The 25,065-nt window shown below is 62.9% G+C and overlaps 1 protein-coding gene across 5 annotated transcripts in view; it reads right to left on the reverse strand.

The window, feature by feature from the left end:
• Window positions 1-10,348: 10,348 nt before the first annotated feature.
• The window catches only part of CFAP46 (cilia and flagella associated protein 46), a 96,246-nt gene continuing 81,529 nt past the window's right edge, over window positions 10,349-25,065 (reverse strand). For 2 of the 5 annotated variants that reach the window (XM_058698212.1, XM_058698210.1), the window contains 9 exons: window positions 23,879-23,976; window positions 23,364-23,440; window positions 22,750-22,880; window positions 22,130-22,251; window positions 21,203-21,282; window positions 19,638-19,796; window positions 16,417-16,490; window positions 16,255-16,315; window positions 15,570-16,184 (listed from right to left, as the gene is read on the reverse strand). In XM_058698212.1, the coding sequence (XP_058554195.1) occupies window positions 15,913-16,184; window positions 16,255-16,315; window positions 16,417-16,490; window positions 19,638-19,796; window positions 21,203-21,282; window positions 22,130-22,251; window positions 22,750-22,880; window positions 23,364-23,440; window positions 23,879-23,976 (1,074 nt within the window). In that variant the 3' untranslated portion in view covers window positions 15,570-15,912. The other 3 variants (XM_058698213.1, XM_058698211.1, XR_009252785.1) reach the window with 3 other exon arrangements.

The following is a 25,065-nucleotide window of genomic DNA, read 5'->3' on the forward strand; positions in this document are numbered from 1 at the left end:
CCCCCTGCTCCTAGACGCTGCCCTGCGTGGTCGCTGAGATCTTCCTCGGCGGACCCCTCCCTCGCCCACAGGCAAGAAGACGGTCTCCACGCCGCCCGGGTCTGGGCTCCGAGGGCTCCAGCAGCCGTAGATAGAGGCTGGCCCGCCGCAGGGTCTGGGATGAGGCTTCTGCCCTCAGGGGTGCCCTTGCTGGCCCTGGATCAGCGGCCTTGACCTCTTTGGTGATTGGTTGTCAGGGAAGGTGGGCGCCCCCCCCCCCGGGGGAAAACCTCTGAGGCCCCCTAGGTTACCCTCAGGTCTTGGACGTGGCGGGAAGCCTGTGGCCGGCTGCATCGTTGTCCCACGGCATGTCCTTTGTGTTTTGCCCCCTTTCTCCTGTGTCCCCTGCTCCTTACCCTCCGTCATCCCTTCTACCTGTAGTCTCGCTTCCGGGCGTGGAGGGTGGGGGCCAGGAGCCGTCTCCCTGCGAAGTCCCGGGAGGTCCAGGTGAAGGGGGCAGGCGTGTCCCTGACAAACATGTGATTCGCGTGTGACCCGCAGACGGGCAGCAGGAATCGCGAGCCAGACAGTCGGACGGTCGCATCTGTAGGGCTCCGCCCGAGACAGAGCCGCGCTTGGTGGTGGGGGCTGCTGGCCGTTCCGAAGGCGCACGCGCACCGCAATCCTTGGCAGGGACGGAAGCGCGTGAAGAGGCAGAAGGCAAGCCGATTGTGCTCGTGAGCTCCCATTCGGCCCCACGTGGGGACGGGCACAAGACACCAGCGGCGTCACCAGAGCTGGCACACCGCTCACACCCACAGCGCGTGGGTGTGTGTGACAAAGAAGGTGTCCCCAGCAGCGTAACGAGGGGAAGACCCTGCCGTGAGAGCCTGCCTGGCGTGAAGCCGACCTGAAAAAGGCAAATCTTGTTTCATAAATTAATGCCGTTTCATCGTGGAACATGTGAACATGCTCTTTCCAGAGAAGAAACCTGGAAGGACCCACGGGCCCCGAACCCTCCTCTGGGGAGGGAAGGGGGTCCAGTGCCCCTCTTCCTTCTCGTATTCCCCGGTGTGTCTTGGCTTCTTTTCCCAGGAGCGTGTGCCGCTTTCGCTGTAAAATCCCCCGAAATCGCACCGGGTACGAGTGTAGGCCAGGCGGCCGTCGTGTCTGGGCTGACCGAGGCGCTGGGATTGCCGCTTGCCCTCAGCGACCAGCTTCTCTGGGGTCAGGCAAGTTCCGAACGACCTGGCCTGTGTGTGCGGGGCAGGTCCCCCACGAGAGCCAGGGCAGAGAAGAATCCCGGAGAAGAGTCTGGGGCGGTCGTGAAGTCGCGAACTCGCAGAGGCCTTGGCAGGTCAGGCCCCGCCCTGGGAGCTGGCGGAGGGGAGAGGTCACCCAGGTGGTTCTGACCCGAGCCGGGTGCCCGTGACACCTCGGTCCTCTGAGTAAGTCGGCGACGTGGCAGGACAGACCCTCTGACTTGGCTCCTAACACGGGAAGAAGGAACCCGCTGGGCCACACAGCTGCCGCTTCTCTGCGGTGTTTGGTTCCACTCTTGGCTGCAGTTTCCATTAGTTTCTGGGCTTGCTGAGCACAGGGCCCAAGATCCACCCTGGCCACTCCCAGGACGTGTGTCCCGAGGCCCCTCCAGGGCTGGTCAGGGCTGATCAGGGAAAGCACACACTTACTTTCTGGGCGGGATTGTGCCCATGGACACACAGTGCTGAGTGAGGTCCCACCAGAGGGGAGGGGGGCAGGGGGAGGCAGGGGGAGGCAGAGAGAGGGAAGGGGGGCAGGGGGAGGCAGGGAGAGGGAAGGGGGCAGAGGGAGGTAGGGAGGGGGGAGGGGGCAAGGGGAGGCAGGGGGAGCAGAGAGAGGGGAGGGGGGCAGGGGGAGGCAGAGGGAGGCAGAGAGAGGGAAGGGGGGAGGGGGAGGTAGGGAGAGGGAAGGGGGACAGGGGGAGGCAGAGAGAGGGGAGCGGGGCAGGGGGAGGTAGGGAGGGGGCAGGGGGAGGCAGGGGGAGCAGAGAGAGGGGAGGGGGGCAGGGGGAGGCAGAGGGAGGCAGAGAGGAGAGGGGGCAGGGGGAGGTAGGGAGAGGGGAAGGAGGCAGGGGGAGCAGAGAGAGGGGAGGGGGGCAGGGGGAGGCAGAGAGAGGGGAGGGGGCAGGGGGAGGCAGGGAGGGGGGAGAGGGGAGGAGGGCCGGAGATGCAGGGAGAGGGGGAGGGGGACGTCGCATCAGAGGGGAAGGGAGCAGGGGGAGGCAGAGAGAGGGGGAGGAGGAGAGAGGAGAGGGGAGGAGGGCAGGGGGAGGCAGGGAGAGGGGAAGGGGGAGGGGAAGCAGGAGAGGGGATGTCCCCCCAGGGCTCCTGCAGCCCAGGCCCAGTCCTGTCAACTAGCAGATGTTGGGTGCGGCTTGCGGGGTGTGGGGTGTCGGGTGTGGTTTTTGGGGTGCGGGGTGTGGGGTGTGGGGCACAGGCAAACCCTCAGGGGCTAATCGTACCCCTTGCTGGACTGTGTTTAAAGCAGTTGGATGTGCGAACGCTGAGTTTGGTGCCATTGGGTTTCTGAGCCAACAGGCTGGCTGGTCGGAAGAAGGCAACACTTAGGGGGCTCCGGGCACTGTCCTGTTCGGCTCGCGCACGGACAGAATCGGGCACCTGCCAGACCCGGGGCCAGCCCTGCTCAGGCTGCTGACCTGTCCCGGGCAGGAGTCACGTCCCCACGCCCCACGCTCAGGCCACCTGTGGCCGAGCAGAGGCGGGGGTCGTGCCTCCAAAACCGTGCGCTTCACCTGGGGCATCAGAGGCTAAAGCAAATCGACGTGGAAACCGCCGCGTCGCCTGAGCACGGCCAGCGGCACGTCACCCGAGCGAGACCTGGTCCCCACACGACAAAGCCTGGGACGTCTCCCAGCTGAGCTGCTCTGAGAGGATGGCCGTCCTGCCCGGGACTGCCCTGTGCATCTCCGCGGTCGCGTCTGCGTCTGGCCCGGACGGGTCACTCTGGAGGTGCCCTGCGGGGCTGCCTGGGAGTCACGGGGAGCCCCCACCCCCGCCCCCACCCAGCCCAGGCCCCATGAGCCTCAGCCAGCAGGTTCCAGTTCTGCTGTTCATTCTGACCACGCAGCCGTGTCCACGCTGGGGCAGTGGCTCGGGACCCCGGGGTTTAACTGTGCAGCCTGACCCCGAATGACTTCTGCAGGGTGGCAGGTGACAGCCACTGCGTTCCTGACGGGTGGTGGCCGATGGGGACAGAACCCAGAACAGGCCTCTTCCTGTCTGGCTCATGCCTTTCCCAAGGGAAACGCAGGGACGCGGAACTGTCGAACCCCGAGCGGGAGAGGTCACCGGCAGGGCTCGGGGGGACAGAATTACTCCAGATTACGCCTCTTGGGAATCTTTTAAGAAGAACGAAGACGGGCATTCCCACCGTTCTCGCAAGAGTGGGGGCAGCACAGAGTGCATCCTGGGAGTTCAGGGAAATCCTCAGACCGCTCAGGGCCTCTCGGGGATTCTCCCACGAGGGACGCGAGGTTACCTCCGAGCGTGTCCTGATGAGACCCGGCCGCCCCAGCCACCCCTGACCTTCTCGTCCGGTCCCCCGGCTTCCACGAGAGCCGACGGCAGGTCCCGTGTGATAAATATACTCCCAGACCAAACTGCCTGATATACCTCGTCTGCCTCTGGGGGAAATTAAACAGACTATGAGGTCTATTAAAATTTTATTGGTGTGAGATCTTTTTCCAATTGCCTTTTAGAAAGAATATTGATCTGTTAACCACTTACATACCCACAGGAGTAATTTGAAGAAGTTAAAAAAGAAACCAAACGCTATTCCTTGTGCTGTGAACGTGTTGGCTCTGTGACGTCTTTTTCTGGCTAAATCACCTCAGAAGACAGTGTCCCTGTGATCTGGAGTCACGGCCTCGGGTGCTAGGCCTCAAGCAAAAAAGACAAGACCTACTTTGAACAAAAGTGTGCAGTCTCCGTGTGTGCACTTACGGGGAATGTCACGTGGTGTCTTGATCAAGACGACTCCTTAGATTATACCTGTTGAATAATTTGGGTTTAAAATACTCATCCACGGCCAGGTAAACAGTGCCAACACAGTCACCGTGATTCACTGTCCCAGAGCACAGATGGACAGGTGGCGGCCAGAGCTGTTGAACCCTCCGGGACTGAGGGCCGTGCGGTGCACGCAGGAGAGGGGGAGTCCGAGCACCGTGACGGGGAGAAGGCCCCAGCCCAAGGCCCGAGTGCGGGACACATCAGTGCCCTTGCCTGGGTGGGCTGGATCCGTACCTGGGCCCGTGAGGCCCACGTTTTGTGTGTATACTTACTGAAGGGCTGTTTCTGTAAACATGGGTTTGAGTGGGGCTCCTGGGACCCCTCGAGGGGCCATTTGGGGGTGGTAGGGAAGGGGTGAGGGTGAAAGGACTCTGTCCCCGCACGTGGCTCAGTCCTCAGAGTCGGGGCTGCAGGCTCACGATCCTCAGGCCTGCCCTTTTCATACGCTTGCAGGCACCAGCCTCCCTGGGCATTTGGGGCAAGTGGCCTGGGAATACGTGGGGGAGGGCGGGAGGGGGTGCTCGGGTGGGGCTCCCAGAAGCCTCCAGGCTTACCTGGGCCCCAGGGCCGCCCAGGCTGCACGGCCCAGGCCGGGTCACATCTTGGTCATCCTGGAGACCTTGAGGAGGGGTCAGCCCTCCCTGCCCCATGGAATGGACCCAGAGGCTGGGGTCCACAGCCCCGTCTCCCCCCAAGACGAGGGAGCGGACCCAGGGGTGGCATGGGACTCTCCAGCTGGGGCTCCAAGTGGGAGTCTCGGCCCCAGGGGCAGCCCCGTGAACGATGCCCTGGGCCTGACCACTTTGGGGTGGGGGTGGGGGGAAGGTCGAACCCTCTTCTGCCTCCCCCGGGCCTCCTCCCCTCCCCAGCCCCTATGTGCCTCTTTCTGTTTGGGCTTCCAGCCCCTAACCCTGTGGTTTTTCAGCAAGCCAGCCTCCAGCCTCTGCTCCTGGGTCAAGAGGAAGGCAGGTGCCAGGGACCCAGAGCCCCTGGGCTATTACGTCTGCTACCCTGGAGGCCGGGCCAGGGAGAACGGCAGGTGGCCGGCTCTGCGTCCTGCAGCCGGGAGCGTGCAGGGCCCAGGCCAGTCGGTGTGGGATCCGCTGCCCCTCCCACCCACCTGGCCCGAGCCCCCCTCACCTGGCAGTCCTGCGGCATCTGCTTGGTCGCTCGGTGGCCCCTGAGCCCGCGGGCACCACCCCTGAGCCCCGTGCTCCTCCCGGCCCCCCGTGAGCCAGTTCCGTGATCACCTGGCCCCCCCAGGCCTGCCGTTTGGAGAGGTGGGTCTGACTCCATGCGGTTTGGATCCAGAACCTGGCGTTTTGACCATGATGACAGACGAAAGTCACATGTGATGCCAGAAAACTATGTAAAATGTTGGCGGGAGAAAACCCATCACGGTAAGACAGACCCCACGGCGAATGGACAGCTGGGAAGGATGTTTCGGTGTCTGCGACAGAAAAGATTAGTGTCCCTATGGGAGAGAACCAGGCGCTAATAGCAGAAAGGGAAGCCGATGGGCCCAGTAGAGGGACAAATCACGAACAGGAAATCCAACCGGGCACGGGACACATTGCCTCCTGGGTGGAGAAAATCCCACTTGCAAGCCGGGAGCTGCTCCCCGACCTCGGCCGGCCTCCCCCACGGACCCTCATCTCAAACTGGAGGCTCCCCGGGGAGCCTCTGGCTCAGCCGATGGCCCTTGGTCCCCTATCGCCCGGGGCCGGGCGTCCCCATAGCCTCCCATGTCCCCGGCCCAGGCAAGGGGGAGGGCCTGGGGGACCCCGGATCTCAGGCCACCTGGCTGAGGGCAGCCGCCTCCATCTGAACACTGTCTCCCGCCTCTTGTCACAAAGAATTAAACTCTGTAATAAGAAAATGTCCCCTGTAATTTGGCCCATCGGCTTCATCCCGGCCATTAGCCAAGCGCACGGGGGTATTAATCTAGTCATCTCCTTCTGGTCTCAATGAATTGTGATAAAAATGTCAAACAATTAGATTATACTGGCCAACAGCGCGGAGTGATTGAGCGGCGAGGCAGGGCGCGTCCCTTGAATCACCCTGACGATGGCAGCCGTGCGGGGCGATAAATCCGCCTTCACGGCGGGCACCAGTGTCAGCAGCATGGGGCAGGAAACCAAGGCTGGGGGCCCGGGTGCCGGGGGGGGGGGTGGGGGGCGGGACAAGGGGTGACGGGGAGGGGCGACACTCAGGGAGGCGGGAGCAGGTCCTCCCAGGGTCTGCAGGCCCCCCGAGGTCCAGGCCTGCAGCCTCGCGGGGGCCCGTGCCCGTGCGCGCGGCCGGGCCCAGAGCCGGGCACGGGCGGCAGGGCGGGTGGACCCACGACAGGCCTGCCCTTCCCCAGAATGGCACTGTGGCCTCTTCCTCTGTGTGAGGGTGAGGACACGTTGAAAATTGATTTCTGTTGGAAATGGGATAATTAAACTGGTTGTTTCTATCTCCATCGTCGTCATAATAAAATGAGGGGACAGCAGGGTTGCCCGTGGTGTGAAGTAATATTGTCCGTCTTAATGCAAGGGAGCGTTAATTGAATACAAATGGCCTTCCCTGAAGCTGCTCAGTTATATTTCAGAGATATGGGATAATGATGCCAGTTAATCATTTTTACAAGATACAAAATTACTGGCTCCTCTGGGAAGATCATTAAGGAAAACAATTGTTCACAGCAATTGAAAATAGAGTTTTAATTATTTAATACAGAAATTAAACTATTGGAGACCGGTGCTGGATGAGGGAGCTTAATAGACATTGACGCACAAGGGTCTGCGAACGTCTTAGCTTTATTAACCCGCCTAATTTCTTCGTCCACATCCACCTGGGGGGCCCGCCTCGGCCGTGACTGTGAATTTCCTGCTTGCGGAGGAGGGCCGGCCCGGTGCCCGAGGCCCTGGCAGACGGGTGCCCGCTGGGACCACAGACTTCCCATCCCAGGAAGACTGGCTGGCAGCCGCAGGGAGGGACCCAGGAGCCCAGAGCACCAGCCAGGATGGCCGGAGGCCGGGGAGGCGGTGGGTGCTGAGACGAGTGGGGCCCGTGGCGCCACATCACAGAGGATGGACCTCGGCTGTGCCTGGGTGACGCTGTTCCGTGGGGATGAGGTTGACACAGGTCCCGGGGCCGCGGGACCCACCTTACAGGTGGCACGGATGCGAGCCCCGCGGGGGTCCTGGCCGGAGCGAGGTGCCGACCCCAGCCGACCCGGGCCCCGGGCCCCGGGCCCACGTCCGCGGTGAGGTGGGAGCCCCACGCTGCCCTGGCCCATCTGCGGGGACCCCCCTCCGTGCCCAGAGGCCCCCCTGTCCGGCCGTGCTGGGTCTCCCGCGTTGGCAAGCGGCCCGTTGGAGGGCGGAGATGCTTTAAAGAGAATTCTGATTTCCACAACTTGAAATGGGGGGTCCTGCGTGGTGCTGAGGGAAAACACAGGAGGCGGGCTGACCGCACGCCGGGAGCGGGCTGGAGAGACAACCAGCGGTCCGTCAGAACGTCGTGTGTGGGCTGTGAGTGCAAATTCCCTACAGTAGAACACATTGTTTAAAAAAAGTCCTTGTTTTGAAAACATGGAAATCACCATTTTCAAGACATAAGTTAATAAATGGAACTTTTAAAAAGGAGACTGACAAGCCGAGAACATGTCAGAGTTTGCAAGGTGCTGCAAGTGAGGGGCCCCGTCGCGGCCGGCCCGAGGGGTGGGGGGGCGACACGCGGGTCTAAGGTCCAAGCCCTGGAGATGCACTTCCCAGAGGAGAAGACGGGGCTCGAGACGAGAGTGACCGGCTCAAGGTCAGACTCCCCTCTGGCCGCCCCCCACCCCCTGCCCCACGAGGGTCACCCTGTGCAGGAAAGGCAGGGCCGGGGCGTGGGCAGAGCGGTCTTCTGGAGCCTCAGGGCCCTCGCGACATTCTGAACGTGCAGATCTGGTCCCACTTCCTGGGAGGGCTGTCCGGTTCCAATTACGTTCTGTCTTTTATCACCAATAAATTCCAAGTGATCCTTTTTCTCCTTATAGTTTTTAGGGTTACAGAAATTCCACCTTTGCAATTTTTTCATGCTTGAATATATTACGGAATGCCACTTGTGTTACAGAAGCTAATTGATAATGTGATTTGTTATGTTGCTGGGGCATAATTCAGAAAGTTATTTCAAAGCCTCCGATGCCCGGACCGGCGCTCACGTTCCATCTCGCTCACGGGAGCAGACACACCAGAAGGTAAAAAATGTGGTCCTGCACGGATGAAATATTTCCAGAGGCTTTTATTCTTGTTGTTTGGGTGCGTGCCAACATCTTTCTAGAAGGAAGCTCATATATCCAAGGCTGCCCTGATTTGAATTTATTCCCCGATCATTAGTTAGCTTCTTTTGTTAACTGGAAGAAGTATGTGTATGTGTTGGAGAAAAGGAAAAAAAAATTAAACAAAAGGAGGGGAATCACCACCTCTCGATGTTATCAAAGACGAGTTGGTTTTCAACTTTTTATGCTGAATGATGATGTGCAGGCAGTTGTGAACATAGTGTCGATGGCACCTTTCCCACCGCGTCCCCAGGGGTGGCTTCTGAAGCCGGAGACCAGACCCGCAGGCGCAGCACCGCGCACGGGCCGCGGACCGCGCTCCCTTTGGCCGGGTCGGCAGGTGCGGGAGCTCCTGTGTGTGCAGCTCTGTGCGGTGGTTTCTGGCGCACAGATCTCTGGCCGCTCCCGGACGCCCTCGTGCTCCCCTCAGGCACTGGTGTGCCTGTCCCGGGCAGCACCAGTCTGTCCTTCCGCTCTGCGGTTTTGTCACCTTGAGAACATTGCATAAATGGCATCTTCTGGTGTCTGACCTCGCTGGTAGGGGCTCCTGCTCTCCGCGTGGTGCTTCTGAAGTCCCTGCAGGGGTCAGTGGTTCCCTCCCCATTTGAGCTCCACGGATAAATGCCCAGAGCCGGTCTAACCTTCACAGGCGAGGCACACTCGGGCGGTTTCGAGCGTTTGCTCTAATGGAGCAAAGCCGCTGTAAGCAGGCGGGTGCAGGTGTGTGCACGGCGTCTCGTGTCTCTGGGACGTGCCCTCGCGCTGACCGTATGCAGAGTTCCCAGGAAACGGTCACCCTGAGGGGCTGCACCGTCCCACCTGCCCGCCCGTCTCCCCACACCTTCCCTAGCATTTGCTGTGGTCACTACTGTTTAGTTCAGCAGCCTTGGTCGGTGCACTGGGATACCTCGCGGTGGCCGTCTTTCCGTGCTTTTCACCTCGGTACTTGGCCTGTCCTAGGCCCCAACCCAGGAGGTCCCGGTGCTGACCCCCGTGGCCCAGAGCAGGGAGGCCGTGCTGCTGCGGGCAAAGGTTTGCCACCAACGTCCAGGACTCGGGGTCAGGAGGACGTACAACCACCTGCCTGCCTCGTGTGTGCCAGGGGACAAACCCTCGAGCATTGTACCGTGTCTGTCTGCTGAGCTCCCGAGCCTCGGCCCAGATGGTGACCAGTGGTCACTTGGCCTGAGACCTGGCATCCTCTGGCCTTTGGGTGGCTGCCTCTGGCTCCCAGGTGGCCCCAGAGCCAGTGTTCAGAGGCCTGGAGAGGGCGTTCTCAGTGGCCCCCAGGGCCAGCGTGCCCGGGCCTTGCTGCCGGGCTCCTGGGGACAAAGACACTCTGTGGCCTGGCCTTGGCAGATGTCCGAGGGGCTGCTGGCCAGGACGCAGTGCCTGGGGAGATTTGGCCCTCCCCCTCCACCCTGCCTACGGACCCTCTACCGGGGTTGGCTTCACCCCAGAGACACATGGAGCTGGCTCTCCCTTACCCCTTGGCCGCAGCCTGGGAGACCCCTGGGACACGGGTCCTAGCCACCCAGCCTCCTGCCCGAAGCTCCCCGTGGGCCAGGACGGCACCGGTCTTCCTGCCACCCTCAACTCTGGCCGGGTGTCCAACCCTGGGACAGTGGCTTCTCCCGGGGCCCTCCTTGCGTGTGGTGCTGCCACAGGGGCAGGGGGGAGGGGGGGCTGGAAGTCCACCTTTGGGGGAGGTGACGTGGCTGTGTGTCCCACGCTGGGGAACTCCAGCGTACATGTGGTTGCCCCACACAGAGCCTCCGGGTGCCTCCTGGGGGCCCGGCCTCAAGGGCACGTCCACGGGCACCTCCTGCTGGCCTCCTCCGGGCCTGACCTCATTCGTTCATGCATTCACTCAGCAAACATCGGCTGGACCCCGCCACAGCATAGTAACAGACCGAGCGCCCCCTCCAGGGACTCGAGCCAAGCTGCGTACCCGGGGTCACAGAAACCGCACCACAGATGCCACACCACAGTGATTTAGTCGTTTTTACTAAAGCACGTAAACTTCCAGGAGCCAGGGCATGGCAGCCAGGGTGGGCATCCGGGGACCGTGAGCTTCACCCCAGGGAGGCTGTCTTCCAAAGGGCCCGCCTGCTGCTGACACCCGTGGGAGGTGGAGGCCACCCTTTGTCCCAGCCCCTAGGCCCGCGTCCAGGCGGCCCCCCCCCCACCACGGGACTATTGGGAACGCCCGGGGCAGGGGAAGGATCTGGGGGTCGGGCAGCTGCGGGGCCAGCCCTGATGCACCCCTCGCCCCACCCACCCTGCGGAGCCCCCAGAGGTACCCCCTCCCCTCCACGAGGGTCCGGTGCACGTGGGGGGGGGGTGGGGAACGGAGGCAGCCCCAGAGGCAGCCGGACCGGGAGGCCCTGGCGTGACCCTGCGCAGAACTGGGACTCGGGGACAAGGCCGCTGGAGGAGGGGCGCCTACGGGTGGGGTGGGGAGGGGTGGGCGGTGGGTCCTCAGAGGGGCCGTCGAGGTCCGTGTCCTCTGGAGTCACCCAATGGCCAGGTGTGGCAGCCCGTACAGGACCGAGTTGAGGGCGACGGGGAGCCGCTCGGAGCCGTGCAGCTGTGGCTGGAAGGACGGCAGCTGGTCCTTGGAGGCCCACGGAGACTCATCTGAGGACAGCACAGCTCACTGGGGGCAGGACGCCCGGGGCCCGAGAGAGGCTCACGAACGCGGGGGGCGGGGGTGCTCCCGACCCTGCCTCCAGACGTAGAGCCCTGAACACGGGCCCTGCCGCACGCCCACACCCGGGACACCGAGTGTCCCCACCCCCCGTCCCCTCCGCGCCACCTCCCCACTCTGAGTGTGAGGCGTCCGGAAGCTTCCAGTAGCTCGGGGCCTCCTCCTGCCACCAGCTGGCCGCCACCACTAACTGGGGGCAGGGCGTGCATGACAATCACGGTGCTGTCCCTTCCTTTCACTGCGCATCAACGCGGGACCACGGAGCACGCAGGAGCCACGGCTTCCTCTCCTGCCGCCCCCAGCGCAAGTCAGCAGCTCCTCCACCACCGGCTCTTTCTAGACGCCATCGACCTTCGTGCACCTGCTGACGCCAGGCCCTCCCTCCCTCCTCCATCCATTGAAGCCGCGCTTATCGTTTGGCACTGTGTTCCGGGCACCGGGGACCACGTAACCCTTTGTGCTGTTTGTCTGAAGACTTCGTGGTAAAGTCACCCAGGGATAAACCTCTCTTAGTTACGGCAGACTGTTCCTTTAACGCGCTGCTCTGCTCGAGCTATGGCTGGTGTCGTATTTATTTCCAGCCCCAGCACCTTACGTGAAGGTGTGAAGGGGTGTCTGTCTGCTCTGAAGAACAAAGTCCCGGGGCCCCCGCTCCCAGGGAGCACACCTGGGCTTTCAGAACTTATGTGACTTGGACGGTTCTAAAGACAGACGGGCAGTTCTAACAGCCAGGGTGCCTCCCTTAAGGACTTAGGACGCCAGGTGTCCCTGAGGCTGCTGTCAGCCTGTGCAGAGACAGGAGGCAGACCCCCTAGCCTGCGGGGCTGCGGGCAGGGACACGGGGCTGTGGAGCTGCAGGGACACTGGCAGAGACGAGGGGCGGGGACACAGGCTGGGAGGTGGCCCTGCATGGCAGAGGACGAGTGGGGATGTGGAACAGCTTCCGTTACCATGGTTGTTCGTGTCCCCAGCTCCCGTCTGCCGGAGGAGATGGGCGGCCCTCCCGATGGGCCTGCCAGCTGTCAACAGATCTAGGAAAGAAACATCCTCAGGCTGGCCAGGGACCCCACCGGCAGGCTCCCGGGGAGGGGACGGCCGCGCCCACTCACTTTCCCACAGGACGCTGGCCCGTAGCGCATTGTCCTGCAGGAAGGTCGGCCACTGGTTTGCCAGGATGCTCCTGACCCCCACCAGACTCAGAAGGACGGCAGTCTCGACGGGCCTCTCCAGGGACAGCTGGGCCACACTGCGGGGACCAGGATCCAGTGTGACCGCCTGAACCGTCCCCAGTGCACAGCCCGAATAGCACCAAGTTGGGCATGTGTCCTTCGACGGACAGCTCTCCAAGTTCTTGGAAGAATCGAGAACGCATTCCCACCCCCCACCCTGCCCGCCTCGGCAGATTAAACGTCATCTAACAAGAAGCCTCCAGAGTGCTGCCAGATCCTTCCGGACCTCTCCCAGCATGGCAGTGGAGCCAGGAGTCGCGGCATCCGTCGTGAGGCGGGGACCCGGCTGCGCCACCTCGGCGGCCCCCCCGGCCCTGTGGGGAGCCCTGAAGCCAGGGCACCCTCCCAGCCGCCGCCCTCTGTCCTCGGGGTCTGCGTTGGGGCGGCCCTCCCGCCTCCACAACGCCCCCGCCAGACTCTTCCAGGGAAGGGGTCGGGGCAGACTGCGGAGTCCTGGCTCCCTCGTGGGGCTCTGTCTTCCCCCCACGCCCCCCGGCCCCCACCACGAGCCCCCCAGTCAGGGATGTGGAGGCGGGGCTGCTGGCACGGGGCGGGGGCGGGGGGGGGGGGACATCGGGCACCTCTTGCTGTCCGAGTGCTCTGTGTGCCGCTGCATGCTCTCATAGGACCTCGTCAGGTCCAGCAGGACCATCATCTGGCACTCTGCAGAACCCAGGAGGGCAGAGCTCAGCCGCCGCACGCCCAGGTGGAGGAGGCCAGTGGCCTCGCCCAGCTGGGGCTTGACGTCCACGGGCCCTCTTCCAAGGCCCCCCGGCCACCTGAGCCCGCGGGCACAGCATTTGCTTCGGGAACCCCACACCCTTCACAGGCTCCTGGCGCCAGCGGGCTGGGCTGGGCGGCAGGGGGGCTGGGAGGCACCCTCTGGGCCATGGCCTGGCCCCCCTGCTCAGCAGAGGCTCTTGGCCCCGGTCTTGCTGGGGGAAGGGGGGGCTGGGGGGGGTATTTGGACACACATGGTGAGAGTCGGCCACCCTGGCCCCGTGGGCCCATGAAACAGGTGCCAGTGCCTGAAGTGTGACACTTGGCTATGGATGTGCAGGGGGCCACACGGGACAGAGGTGGACTCCCCACTGGCTACGGGGGCCTGGCTGAGGCGGTTCAGGGGGGCTGCCCCAGGGGCAGGCGGGACCTCCCATGCGTGAGGACAAGCCTTGGTCGGGAATGGGGGGGGGGGCACCAAGGGTGCTGTCGGCCCCACGCGTGCACGGTGACTTCGCACACCATCTCGTCTGAGAAGGCTTGGAGTTAAGCGTGAGAGGCCTTGTTTCTGCTGCCCTTTGGGGCGAGGACTCTGCCGGGTGACAGGCTTCTGGGATGGGGCGGTGTGTTGGCCTCACCCCCATCTCCAGGGGGCTGGGAAGGAGACAGGTACCAGGTGACCGTGTGCGGCAGAGGGGGGCGGTGTTCAGGTGCCCTGACCACGGGACGAGTGTCCACGTGCTGCCATCAGCGGGTCAGTTTGAGGGCATCTCCGAGGGGTCCTTGAAAAGGCTTTCCTAGCGGCTGTGTAGGGCGGCCAGTCATCCAGCCACCCGCTGAGGAAAAGGCGACTCCAGGGCGAGCCAGACCACCACTCGGAAGCCCTCAGGGGACAGCCAGAGGGAACACAAGGCCCAGGGTGCCCACAGTTACACTAGAAGGAGTGGTGGGGGCGTGATCAGCATGTTCCGCGGAAATGCCCACCCCAGCCCTCCTGGACTCTGCAGGCACAGCCCCGGGGGATGACCCACCCAGGCCCTAACTCTGGCTGGGCCTGCCAGGTCCAGAACTCGGAACTGGCAGGAGGGGGGTGAGGGCAGGAGGGGCTTCCCCCACAGCTCTGCCGTGCTTCTAGGGAGGCCCCAGCCCTCGGAGCCCTTCATCAGACAGTCGACGCCTGATGGAGACGCGGGGGCCTTGCTCCGTGTCTGTGCTGGTTCCTGTCGTCCTGGCAGACAGTCAGGCTTGGGGGCGCCGAGGGGCTGTCTCACCTTGTAGGTTCGTGGCAGCCAACCTTTCCACCACTATGTGGGACAGGAAGCTCTCCATCCCGTAGAAGAAGAAGCCACTGCAGCTGCGCAGGAGCTGCTCCCACTCAGCCTGGCTGTAAAGGGAAGGAGGGTGGCCCGGTGGATGGAGCCGGGCAGGCAGCAGGTATCCCAGGGCGTCCCAGGGGGTCCTGGCTGTGGCAGCCAGGACCGGATCTGTCCTGAGGCCTTAGGGCTCCAGCTGCGGGCAGGAGAAACTCTCGGGACGTGTTTCTAAAGCAAAGCCCGTCCTGTGCTCCTTTGCTCCCTGTCCCACCCCTCCGCTCAGGCAGAACTAATAATGTCCACCCTCCTGGTGCCCCCCGTGGCCCTCAACCCTGGGTTCTACCCATGTGGTTCTCCTGAGAAGCTACATCCTGTCCCTGGAATGAACCCTCCTTTCACTGTGCAGCGGCTCTGGAAAGTGCTGGAAGGACACTTCCCTAATGGTCAACCTCTCCCAGGTCTCTGAGAGGACCCCAGGTGAGCATCCCTGTTCCCAGCCAGCGCTCTGCACCACTCCAGGAGGCCCCGCCCCCCCCCCCCCCCCCCCGCCTCCCCACAGGCCACGCCCACTAACGCCCTTGCGCATCTGCCAGAGGACCCGCCCCAGCAGGCCCCAGGGCACAATCCCACTCAGCCCCGCCCCTCCCCCCGCAGGCCCCGCCCACCCCCCTGCCCCAGCAGGTTCTCCCCTGCCTTCCCTCAACCAAGTGCCAGAGCCTGGGGCACACCCCTGCACCTTGGGCAGAAGTACACCCTTGGGTGCCAGGTCCTCATCTGTAAAGTGGGACAAAGACAATGACCCCCCCTCCCCCCCCACCCCCCCCCCCCCCGCCATCCAGGCACCTTGAGGACCAGGAGCCCACTGCGTGATGACCAAAGGCTAGACCACAGGAGCCTCTGGGGGTGGGGTGGGAGTGTGGTTCCCGGGATAAAATGGGGGTTCAGGGTTGGGGGGAGGCTGAGGGAAACAGGGAGAAGCGAGGGGCCAGGGGCAGACGGAAGCCAGTGGTCCCACCGCCCCCCCCACCCCCACCCCCCCGAGTGTGGGGAGCACCCCTCTGGTGGGTCACATAAACCGGCTCGATGGGGGACGGTGTCTCCAGACAGCAGACACCGACCTCGGGAAGTGCATGTTTCCCAGATGTCCCACCCACAGAGCAGTGAACGAGTCTCGGAATCTTTCCAAAATTTCCCGGGTTACGGAGACAGGACTCAGCATGTCTGCAACACAAATTGAATGGGGACGAGACACAGGAGCTTGTGTCACACGTGGAACCCTGAGGGGCTACAGGCAGCAGCAGGCCCCGGTGTGACCGCGGTGTGGCCTTGGCGTGTCCCTTGGTGCGCACCTAGCGTGGCCCTCGTGTGGCTGTGGTGGACCTGGTGCGCACAGAGGGGGACATGGTGGAGTCGACATCTATCGCTTGTGGAAATGTCAGCGCTCCTTCCCTTCCCTAAATCTCTCCTAAAGAGGTTTTGAAAACCAGCTTAGCAAAGGAAAAACCCAAGGAACTAAACACTTAAAGCCACAGGGGACGGCACCAAGCCACGTTTCGGGCCCTGAGGGTCACCGGACCTCGCTTCAGGGGCTCATTCGTCGTACAACTGACATCCTGACTTGGCTGTGATGGCCAGGAAGGGCCGCAGAGCACAGGTGCGCGTCCGGGCCCCAGGGCCCCACTCCCCCTGCGTGGTCGGGGTAACGGGAGGCGGCCGAGAGCAGAGGCCGCAGCGCTGAGCCCGCGCCACGCTGCGCCAGAGTCCACGGGGGGGTTGTGGCCTGTGTGTGCACGTCGAGGGCCCGTGAGAGGCACTTGCCTATGACCCGGGCCTCCTCGTAGGGGTCCACGATGACTGGGTCTGGGTTAAGGAGCAACAGCCCACAGGCTTGGGTGTCCCGGGCGGTGGGGCGGATAAAGGATACACTTGAAGTTGTCGGGGTCGACCACGATGCAGTCGGGGGGGATGAGCCGGGGCGCAGCGTCCTGCTCCACAGACAAGGGTCTTTAGGGGCCCCGTGGCCCGCAGGCGGACCCCGGGCTCCCCGGGCCCTCTGCCTGTGGCCGGCGAGGCCTCCTCTGCCCACCTTGTGTCCCTTCTTAGCTGGATTTCTCTTCCTGAACTGTCTGCCTTTGCCCTCCTTCTTCACGGCCCCGTCGGCTGCGGATAAGAAAAGAAGGTGTTTGGAGCCAGTAGAGGTGGAGGCACGAGGCAGTACGAACGCACTAAACGTCCCTGAACTGCTCACTTTAAGGGGGTTAACTTTACATTCTGTAAATTTCATCTCAGTAAAAAAAAAAAAACCCAAGAAGTAGTGACAACGATTGATTTTAATTTTTCTGAAGTTGTGAAAGCAGCAATTTCTCCCATGTAAAGGCTCGCGGGACTGGCAAAGGCCCGAGCCAGGAGACCTCGAGAAAGGAACAGTCACCAGAGAAGCCCCCGGCCCACCTGGCTGGCCATTCACACACCACGCGGGGCACCCGCCAGTGTGCCTGCTGCAGCGGCCGTGTCGTGGGGCCGGACCCTGCTGGCTCCCTGCCTCCTGCACGGGCATTTCCACCTCACTGCTCTGCTGGCTTGTGGATTCTTTCACAAGTTCTGGAAATAGTGACAGGTGACTTCCTCTCTGTCGGCCCTCATGTCTCTTATTCCTGTGGGTGCACTCACATTCCAGGAGGGAATGGGCGCAAGAGCAGGGCTCTGGCCGCGTCCTGTGTGCTGTGCCATCAAGAAGGCGGCTTGCTGGGGACCCAGATGGACCCTCCGCCAGGGTGAGCGGTGTTCATTCCCAGCCGGTTTGCTAAGAATTTCTATTACGAATGCATTCATTTTAAGAAATGCTGTCTCTCTGCAGTGACTAAGATGCTTATTAAGTTCGTTTTCCCTTGGTCTAATTTAATGACGCTTATAACTTTCAAGGTCAGAATGGGTGATGAAAGTCATATTTTTCTCTCTTGTGCCGTTCTTGGCAGTTTGGGGGTGTGGGGCCAACAGAGGCTGGAGGGGTGGCCCTTTTTCCCAATTCTCACGGAGATTTGTTAAGATTGACATCAGCTGTTTCTGGAAAGTCTACCCGGTCGGTTTCAACAGCAGATGTAGGTCCACTGATCTCCCCTCTTTGTTGGTTATGAGAGCACGCGGAGTTTTCCTCCTTGAGTCCACGAGCTGTGTTTTCCAGGACTCGGCCTGCTTCGGCCGCGCGCTTGAACATACTTCGTAAGGTCACTCGTAGCGTTGTCTTACCATCTTTCGGATCTCTGATGCATCTGTAGGGTCGGAGTCTCTTTTCGCTCCTCACGTTGTGCATTTGTGCCCCATCCACATTTTTCTTGACCATTCTCACTGGAATGTGTCTATTTTACGAGTTTTTAAAAACTTTTGTCTCTTTGTTGATGTCTGCTCATGTGCTTGCGGCCCCCTCTCCTCTGCCGAGGATTTTGTGTTCTTGCTCCAACTCCATAAATTCCATGCTCAACTTCCACACTTCCAGAGACTAGCGGTCTGGGGCCTTCCTGTGATCACTTCTCCTGAGTCCCACGAGATACGCAGGGGTGCGGTTTTAAATTTCCAAATGGGGATTTAAGAAAGCCACCTTTTGGTAGTGGTCTCCGTGCTGACCACGCTGGCGTCGGCCAGCGTCTGTGATGGTTCCGGGTGCTGCTCCCCATATTTTGAGGCTATCAACCGTTGCCGCTGTGTGACGACCCCACCCCAGAGCGCCTCTGGCTGTGGAGCCTGTTCCACGTGGCAGTGGGCAGCTGTCCCTTCCGGTCACCCTGACGATCTCTTTCTGACGCGGGGTGTCCTTTGGCTTAGCCACGTCTCTTGTACACACGGCACCTGTGTGTGCAACGTCCTCTTGTCCACGCCGTCACTCAGTGGGCAGGCGTGTGGCCCGTTTGTGTATTTACTTACGATCTAGATGGATTAACTCCCGCCGCCCCACTGTTTGGTTTGTGTTTGTCCCACTATCTGTGCGTGCTTCCCCGTCACCGGCTCTCGCAGCCCCACGGCTGCGTCATTTCTCTCGTTCGTCTTCCCTCTTCACCAGCGTGGACTCTATACGCCAATTCCCTTCTTCTGTGGTTGTCCATAGACGTGTACTGGGAGCACTCATCACACAGAGAACCTGCCTCCAGCCTGGGCCGTTGGACACTTCTGCTTGTCACCCCTCGGCAAAGCGTTAGAAAGGCTCGCCTCCCATTTAGCCAGTGTTTCTGTCACTCCACGGTGAGAACCGTTGCCGCTGTAACAAGTGACCACAATGGAGGGACTTAAAGCAACACACACGTGGTTCTCACACTTGTGCAGAGGAGTCCTTCTGGCGGACGATTTGCCCAGGACTGCTTCCTCCTGGGGCTGCGCACAACGGGCTCCACCTTGTCCAGCCTGGGCTCGGGCGCCGCCCCGTCCTTAGAGGCAGCAGCACGGCCTCCTCCCATCTGTCTGTGACCTCCTGCCTCCATCTTACAAGGGGCTGCTCTGCCTTGGACGCTGTTAAAATGCCGCCGGGGGGCTCATCAGTCTGACCGCCTTCCCTGGAGTCTCCGCTCCGCTTCTCATGTTGGGGGCTTCTGGAAACTTCTGGACACACGGGGTTACAGTCTTTGTCCAATTCCGGGGGGACACTGGCGGTCCCTGGTCCCAGGACTCCCCTCCCAGGGCTCGGGCCGTGGCGCATTGGGCCCCGCGTCCCCCGTGGCTCCCTCTCGGGGCTCAGGCTCCGTGCCTGCTCTCTGGCGTCGCAAAGCCGCTGTTCCCTCCACGTCGCCTTTCCCCTGCTTTCAGTTGGAAGGGCAGAGGTGGCCCTTGCCGCTCCATCCGGGATGCAGGTGAAGGTGCAAACTATTTGTTCTTAGCTTCCCTTCCTACTCACTGAAGTGCAGCATGTCTGCCGGGGACGGCACGGAGGGCGGGCCTTCCCATACCCGGCGCACCTGCGTGAAAGGCGCCCGCGGACAGGCCACGGTCAGCCGGAGTCTGCAGCTGCCCCCAGGCCCGCGTCCCGGCCCCCGAACCTCCGGTCATCACCTTTCGCCACCTAGTCCGTGACTGGCTCGTCACCGGCTGCTGGCTGCCATCCCTGCCTTTCAAACGCAAGCCTGTGAGGCCACGGCCGACGCTCAATGCCCCCGTCGGCGTGACTCACAGACGCCTGGCACACACCAGCGGTTCTGCAATACCTCGAACCCACGCGTGCCTAGAAAAGCGCTGCCACGGCCGATGATGACCGTCTGCCAGGAGTCCACGTGAAGGTAACCTAGTCCCATTTTGAAATTAACTGTGGCCCAGGACACCTCTCACCTGTCTCCTCTCGACGGAGGCGGCTCCACAGCATCTGCAGGGAAAACTCTCGGGCCACGGAGTCCACCCCTTCCTCAAACACGGAGAGACCTTCCAGCGGCAGCTCCAGAAGATGCCTGTCCCCAACGAGGATGGTGTCGTTCGCGGCCTCGGGCTCAGCTGTGGACAGGGCAGCACCAGCTACAGAGGCCGCAGGAGACGAGCTCCCGAGGACGCGCAAACCCCTGGGCGGGCCTGCCCGTCACCGCTGGTGCCGATCGGCTGGAGACACGGGAAGAAGTCTGAGCTCGGCTCAGCCTGTGACGGGAGGGGGGCAGGGGGGCGGCAGGATGCGCGGGGGCGTCTGGGGGAAGGACGGCACAGCTGGGTCACGGCTCCGAGCCGGACGCAGCCTAGGTCACGGGATGGCCGGGCCTCCGCAGGTCTGAGGGCCTGCCTCCCGGAGCAGGTGCTGGAATCCACGACTCCTAACCAGGGAGCCACCTCTCAGAGGACGAAGCCTTGCACCTGTGATGTGGCAGCTCCTCCACGTGACCACGGAACCCTCGGAGGATCACGTGGGCCCTGCTTGGCCAGTTAGAGAAACCCTGTACTTTCCGACAGGCGTAAACGGTAGTAAGGGTGAGGCCACTAGACCCCTCGGTCGAATTTACCGTTAGCACGAAGGGAAACAAATCACTGCGGTGAGCGAGGGCTGCGTCTGGGGATCTCAAGTCCGAATCCCGGCGGACCAAGGTAACAGCGGGTGGGCCGACTCCGGCCCCTCAGCCGGAGTGGGAAGCACCACCCCCTGCCCCGCAGCCGCACGCACCCCCCACCCTCATCTGTCGTCCGGCTGCGGAGCCGCGAGTGCGTGCAGGTGGGTGTGTGGTGGCAGTGCCGCGTGGGGAGGGGGCACCAGCGGGGCTTCCGGGTCAGAGCACCTGCTGGGTCAGAGCACCCGAGGCGGGCGCGCTCCTTTCCCTCCCGCCCGATGACCCCGCGTGGGCCCCAGAAAAGGACACAGATGAAAATGCCTTCGAACAAGAGCGATGGATACGACCGCAGGTGCCGGGTGGGAGATGGATGCCTCGTGGTCACACTCCGCTCCGGCCGCGGGGCTGGGAGGGCGGCACGAGCGCATTTCCCACGTTTTCAGGCCCATCGAGTGGGAAACCGGAGGGGCTGTCCTGACCGCGTGGAGACGACCGGGAAGCCCCTGGAGCTCAGGCGCTGGGCGCCCCCTCCCCAGGGGCGGCCAGACCAGCACGCGTCGTCCTTCACTCAGGAGCCAGCAGGTCCCTGTGCAGAAGCTGGCCGCGCCCTCGTGTCATCTGGGGCGCCCGCTCCCGAGGGTGACGGGCAGTATGCCACCACGCGGGCCACCAGCTCCCCCAGGAGGGGCGGGTCTGCGGGTGCAGGAAGCCCCCGCTCCGGGCTCTGGTACGTGGGGCGCACAGACCCCTGAGGGGACTTTCTCACACCCTGTGGGCGCTCAGCGCCCTGGGAGACCCTCAGGGGACGCCTATTTCTGACCCACCTGGGCTCCCCCAACCCAGCTTCCCCTCCGGCGCGCTCTCACTCACCCCGGGGCAGGGACACTTTCCTTTCCTTGTCTTTGCCCTTTGGTCTCCCTGAATCCGAGACGACGGTGGGCACCTGTGTTCTGGAGGCCAAAGGCACGTCCTCAGGTTTTTAAAAACACACGAAAATCACACGTACTAAGGACGTAAAGAACATCTCCCTGGACCGTTTCACATCAGGGCAGGGAATGTCACTTTTGGGGGCCAGTCTCACTGAGATGGGGGCAGGGATAACTGGGCACAGACAGAAACAAAGGCGGCCAAGGCCTCTGCCTTCCCTACCAAGAATAAGTCAAAGGGGTTCAGGACCCCGGGCCACGTGTCCCACGCCCACCCTGTACGGGCACCAGGCACTGCAAGGGCATGGGGCGGAGGGGACCTGAGTGGTGGGGATGTTCCCCCAGAAAAGATTTTCAGCAGAGTCGGGACTTTTTCCCTATGACAGAGGCCCCGAGTCGGGCATTCTGGATTTGAGGGGCCCTTTGACCTTTCCCGTCTGAATTCAGCACGGTCTGATTTAGGGCAGAGCAAAGCTCATCAACTTCACAGCAGAGACCCGAACCTCCACGTGGGAATGACGCCCACCCAGCCCACCGCCCGCCACTCAGCTCATGCTGGGCTTCGGGGAGGCTGGGGTCAGAGCTGGCTTGCAGGCTGAGCCCCCGTCCTGGCCAACCTGGCCCCCAGCCCCCTATTCCTGACCGCCCCCAGCACCTTCGGGCATCACTTCTGGGGACAGAGAGATGGTGATTCCCTTCCCTGTCCCGAGGAGAGTCCTGGACTTTGTGCTCGAAACCCGCCCCCACCCGGACCACGACATCTAGCTAGCACTGCCCTGTCCCCCCCCACCCCCCCACCCCGTGACCTCCACCCTCGTGCCGGGAGCTGCTCAGACAGCAAACACTTCCGCAATCAGCCCGCGACAGGTACCTGGCCTCAGGGCTGCTGAGCACTGGAAACAGCGGCCTCAGGTACCCCTCCATGGACGCCAGGACTTCCCCAAACTTCCGCAGAGAGTGCCCTTCCCTCTCAGGAGGCGTGTTTTCCAATTCCTGACTCAGCCCAAACATCAGGCCGTGATCAGAAGCGTCTCAGGGGGCCTCATAAAATCCCAGCCCAGTTAGCGCACAGAGTGAGGAAGACGCTGCAGGACCCGCCCTTCCAGAAGAAAGCTTGGCGGCCAGGGGCGCAGCTCGGCTGCACAGCAGGCTCCTTGCACCCCACCGGCCCGCCCCAGGCACCGGGCTCCACCGGACCCCAGACTCCCTGCCGGTCCCAGCCGCCCGCTCCTCTGGGGCCCGCCCTGGCGCCCCCAGCCCCACTGGTTCCTCTGCTCACATCATGGAGGCACCTGCACCAGGCTCGCTCGAGGAGTCGAGAAGCATCGGCCATCCTGCCGGGACCCCGACCTGGGCCTCCGGCGACGCCTGGGGTCCGGATGACCGGTGCCGCTCACCCAGCACCCCTCCTTCACCTCGCTGCAGCCGGGCCGGGGTCCCGGTCCCACCCGCGTGACGGAGCAGCCCAGGCAGCTGGGCTCGGGGTCTCACCGTGCTTGGGTTCAGGGCCATGTCCTCATTGGTCACCTCCACCTGGGTCAGCTCCCGGAACTGCTGGGCATCGGCCAATAGGCGGGAGAAGGTGGCTGGGTTCACGGCCGCCCGTGCCACCTTGCAGAAGCCTGTGGAGACCGACACTGCCGCTGTCCCCCCCCCCCCCCCATAGTCCGAGGGGCCGAGGACAGACGGAGCGGGGGCTGTGCATGAACACTGGGAGTCGATACACATGGGCATTCATGGTGGCTGTCAGAGTGGGGGCTCAGGCGGTGTCCCCCAGCCTACAGCCTTCCTTAGTTTTCAGTGGAACAGGAAGTGGAATTATGTGCCTGAGGTGAAAGGGGGAGGTAGTGATTCCTGGGAGAAGAGATTGTGGAGCCGAGTGAGGGCCACCCAGGGACTTTGAGCATCACCAGCCCCGAGGGCAGCTGAGGCTGGGGTCCGGCCCTGGGAAACACACGCCTCTGCCCGAGTTCCCGTCTCTCACAGGCTCAACGAGCCCCACCCAGCAAGCCTCCCCCCCCCCCCCCCCGGGTGGAGAAAGGCAGGTCCACCTGCCCCCCTGCTGAGGACCGTGCTTGAGGAGCACCTCCTGCAATGGAACTCACCACCCGCTTGGAGCATCTTCCCTTTGGCCACAGGGACCGACCTGGGTCTCTCGTAGGCAGCGCCATACAGATGGGTCCTGTTGCCAGGACACGGGGCAGGGTCAGAGCCCAGCTCGTGGGGCCCTCGGGGAGCCCGTTCAGCGGACCACACACACCCTGGTGGGGCCCCCTCCCCGCGAATGCCTTGGCCAAGTCAAGACACAGAATTGAAACAGACCCATCTGGGCACAGTCGTCGCCGTGAGCTGTCTGACTTCTCTCTGCTCGGCAGGAGCACGGGCATCGTGTCCCCCTGTCATGCCAGCCTGGTGGGACGCCGCACCCACCCCCTCTCAGCCTGGAGCACCTGCTGGCCTGTGTCTGTCCAGCCAGGGCCTTCGGTGCACCCATAACGTGCCCTGCATGGTGACAACCTCCCCCCCCCCGCCCCCAGTGACAGTGCCGTGTCCACGCTGCTCCGCTAGACTTCTTAACAGGGTGGCCAACGTCCCCAGAACAGGGACAAGAAGGACTTACCTGTCCCGCCCGTGCTGCAGAAAGAGAATCCGAAAAGTAGGAGGCATTTCATTCAGGTGGTTAAAATGCTGCTCAGTGACCCAGAGATTTTGCCAAGCCTGCGTGTGACAGACAGGAATCAACGGACCACGCCAGATGCTGGCACAGTCCCTGAGCTGTGCTCAGACGCTTGGTGCCAGGCCTCCGGCCGGGGTCTGCCCAGGCCGGCCTGGGGCGCGACCCCTGCAGGACTCGCGGCCGCCACAAGGGGGCAGACGGCGCACGCGGACTTCACTGGGATCCACCCAGCTTGCATCCTCTTGGCCTGTGTCGCAAACTTGACCTGCCCTACACATGCAGGCGTAAGAACCCAAACAAGTAACAAACGGAAGATCCACCAGCAGCCTAGTGCCTTCCCTCTGTTCCTCCGCGCGGTCCCCTGAACGCCACAAGGCGTGGTCACACGCGTGCCCCTGCCCTCCGCGCACCCTGCTCCCAGGGCACCTGCTCCGAGGCGCATCTGGCTGGGGCGCGCACCCCGCCCCGAGCCCACCCCCTCACCCTCCCCGGCTCCGAGGTGCATCCCGCTCCGCAGCCGTCCCGAGGAACCGGCCCACAAGCACGGGTCCCCACTTGCTACTGAAACCAGCCTCGGGGTGGCGAGCACCGACGGTGTCTGCATTCATGTCCCAGCTACAGGCGGAGCAGACACAAAGCAGAAGCATGACCCAGCCACACCCACCCGCCCAGAGGTGGAGCCAAGGCGTCTGGGGCGGAGCGCCCCCTGCTGGGGACCAGACTGGCTTCTTGGAGAGCGCAGTGAGCCAGCCAACAGCCTCTGTCCTCTCCCCGCAGTGGCAGTGGCAGTGGCAGTCCCGCTTGGGCCACCTGGGAAGCTGCGGGTCGGGCCCTGGGCATGTGCTCCCTGGGGACCACCCGGGGGCATTCCACAGGGGTGCAGGCCAGGGACACAGGTGCAGCTGAGCACAGACCCCGACGCCAGAGGGGCTGCTGCGTGGATGCAGGCCCACCCCACCCGTGTGACCCGGGTCCTGCTGAACCTGTCCATTTTAGCGCCTCTGGGGGTCTGGCAGCATCTGAATGCAGGCCTCTTTGCATTCCGCTAATAACTAATGAAGTTGGGAGCCATTAAAAATGTCTATCGACCATTTGGGTATCTTTTGTGAAATTCCACTCTTGTCATTCTT

Source organism: Neofelis nebulosa, chromosome 13 (assembly GCF_028018385.1).
Source record: "Neofelis nebulosa isolate mNeoNeb1 chromosome 13, mNeoNeb1.pri, whole genome shotgun sequence".
NCBI lineage: Eukaryota > Metazoa > Chordata > Mammalia > Carnivora > Felidae > Neofelis > Neofelis nebulosa.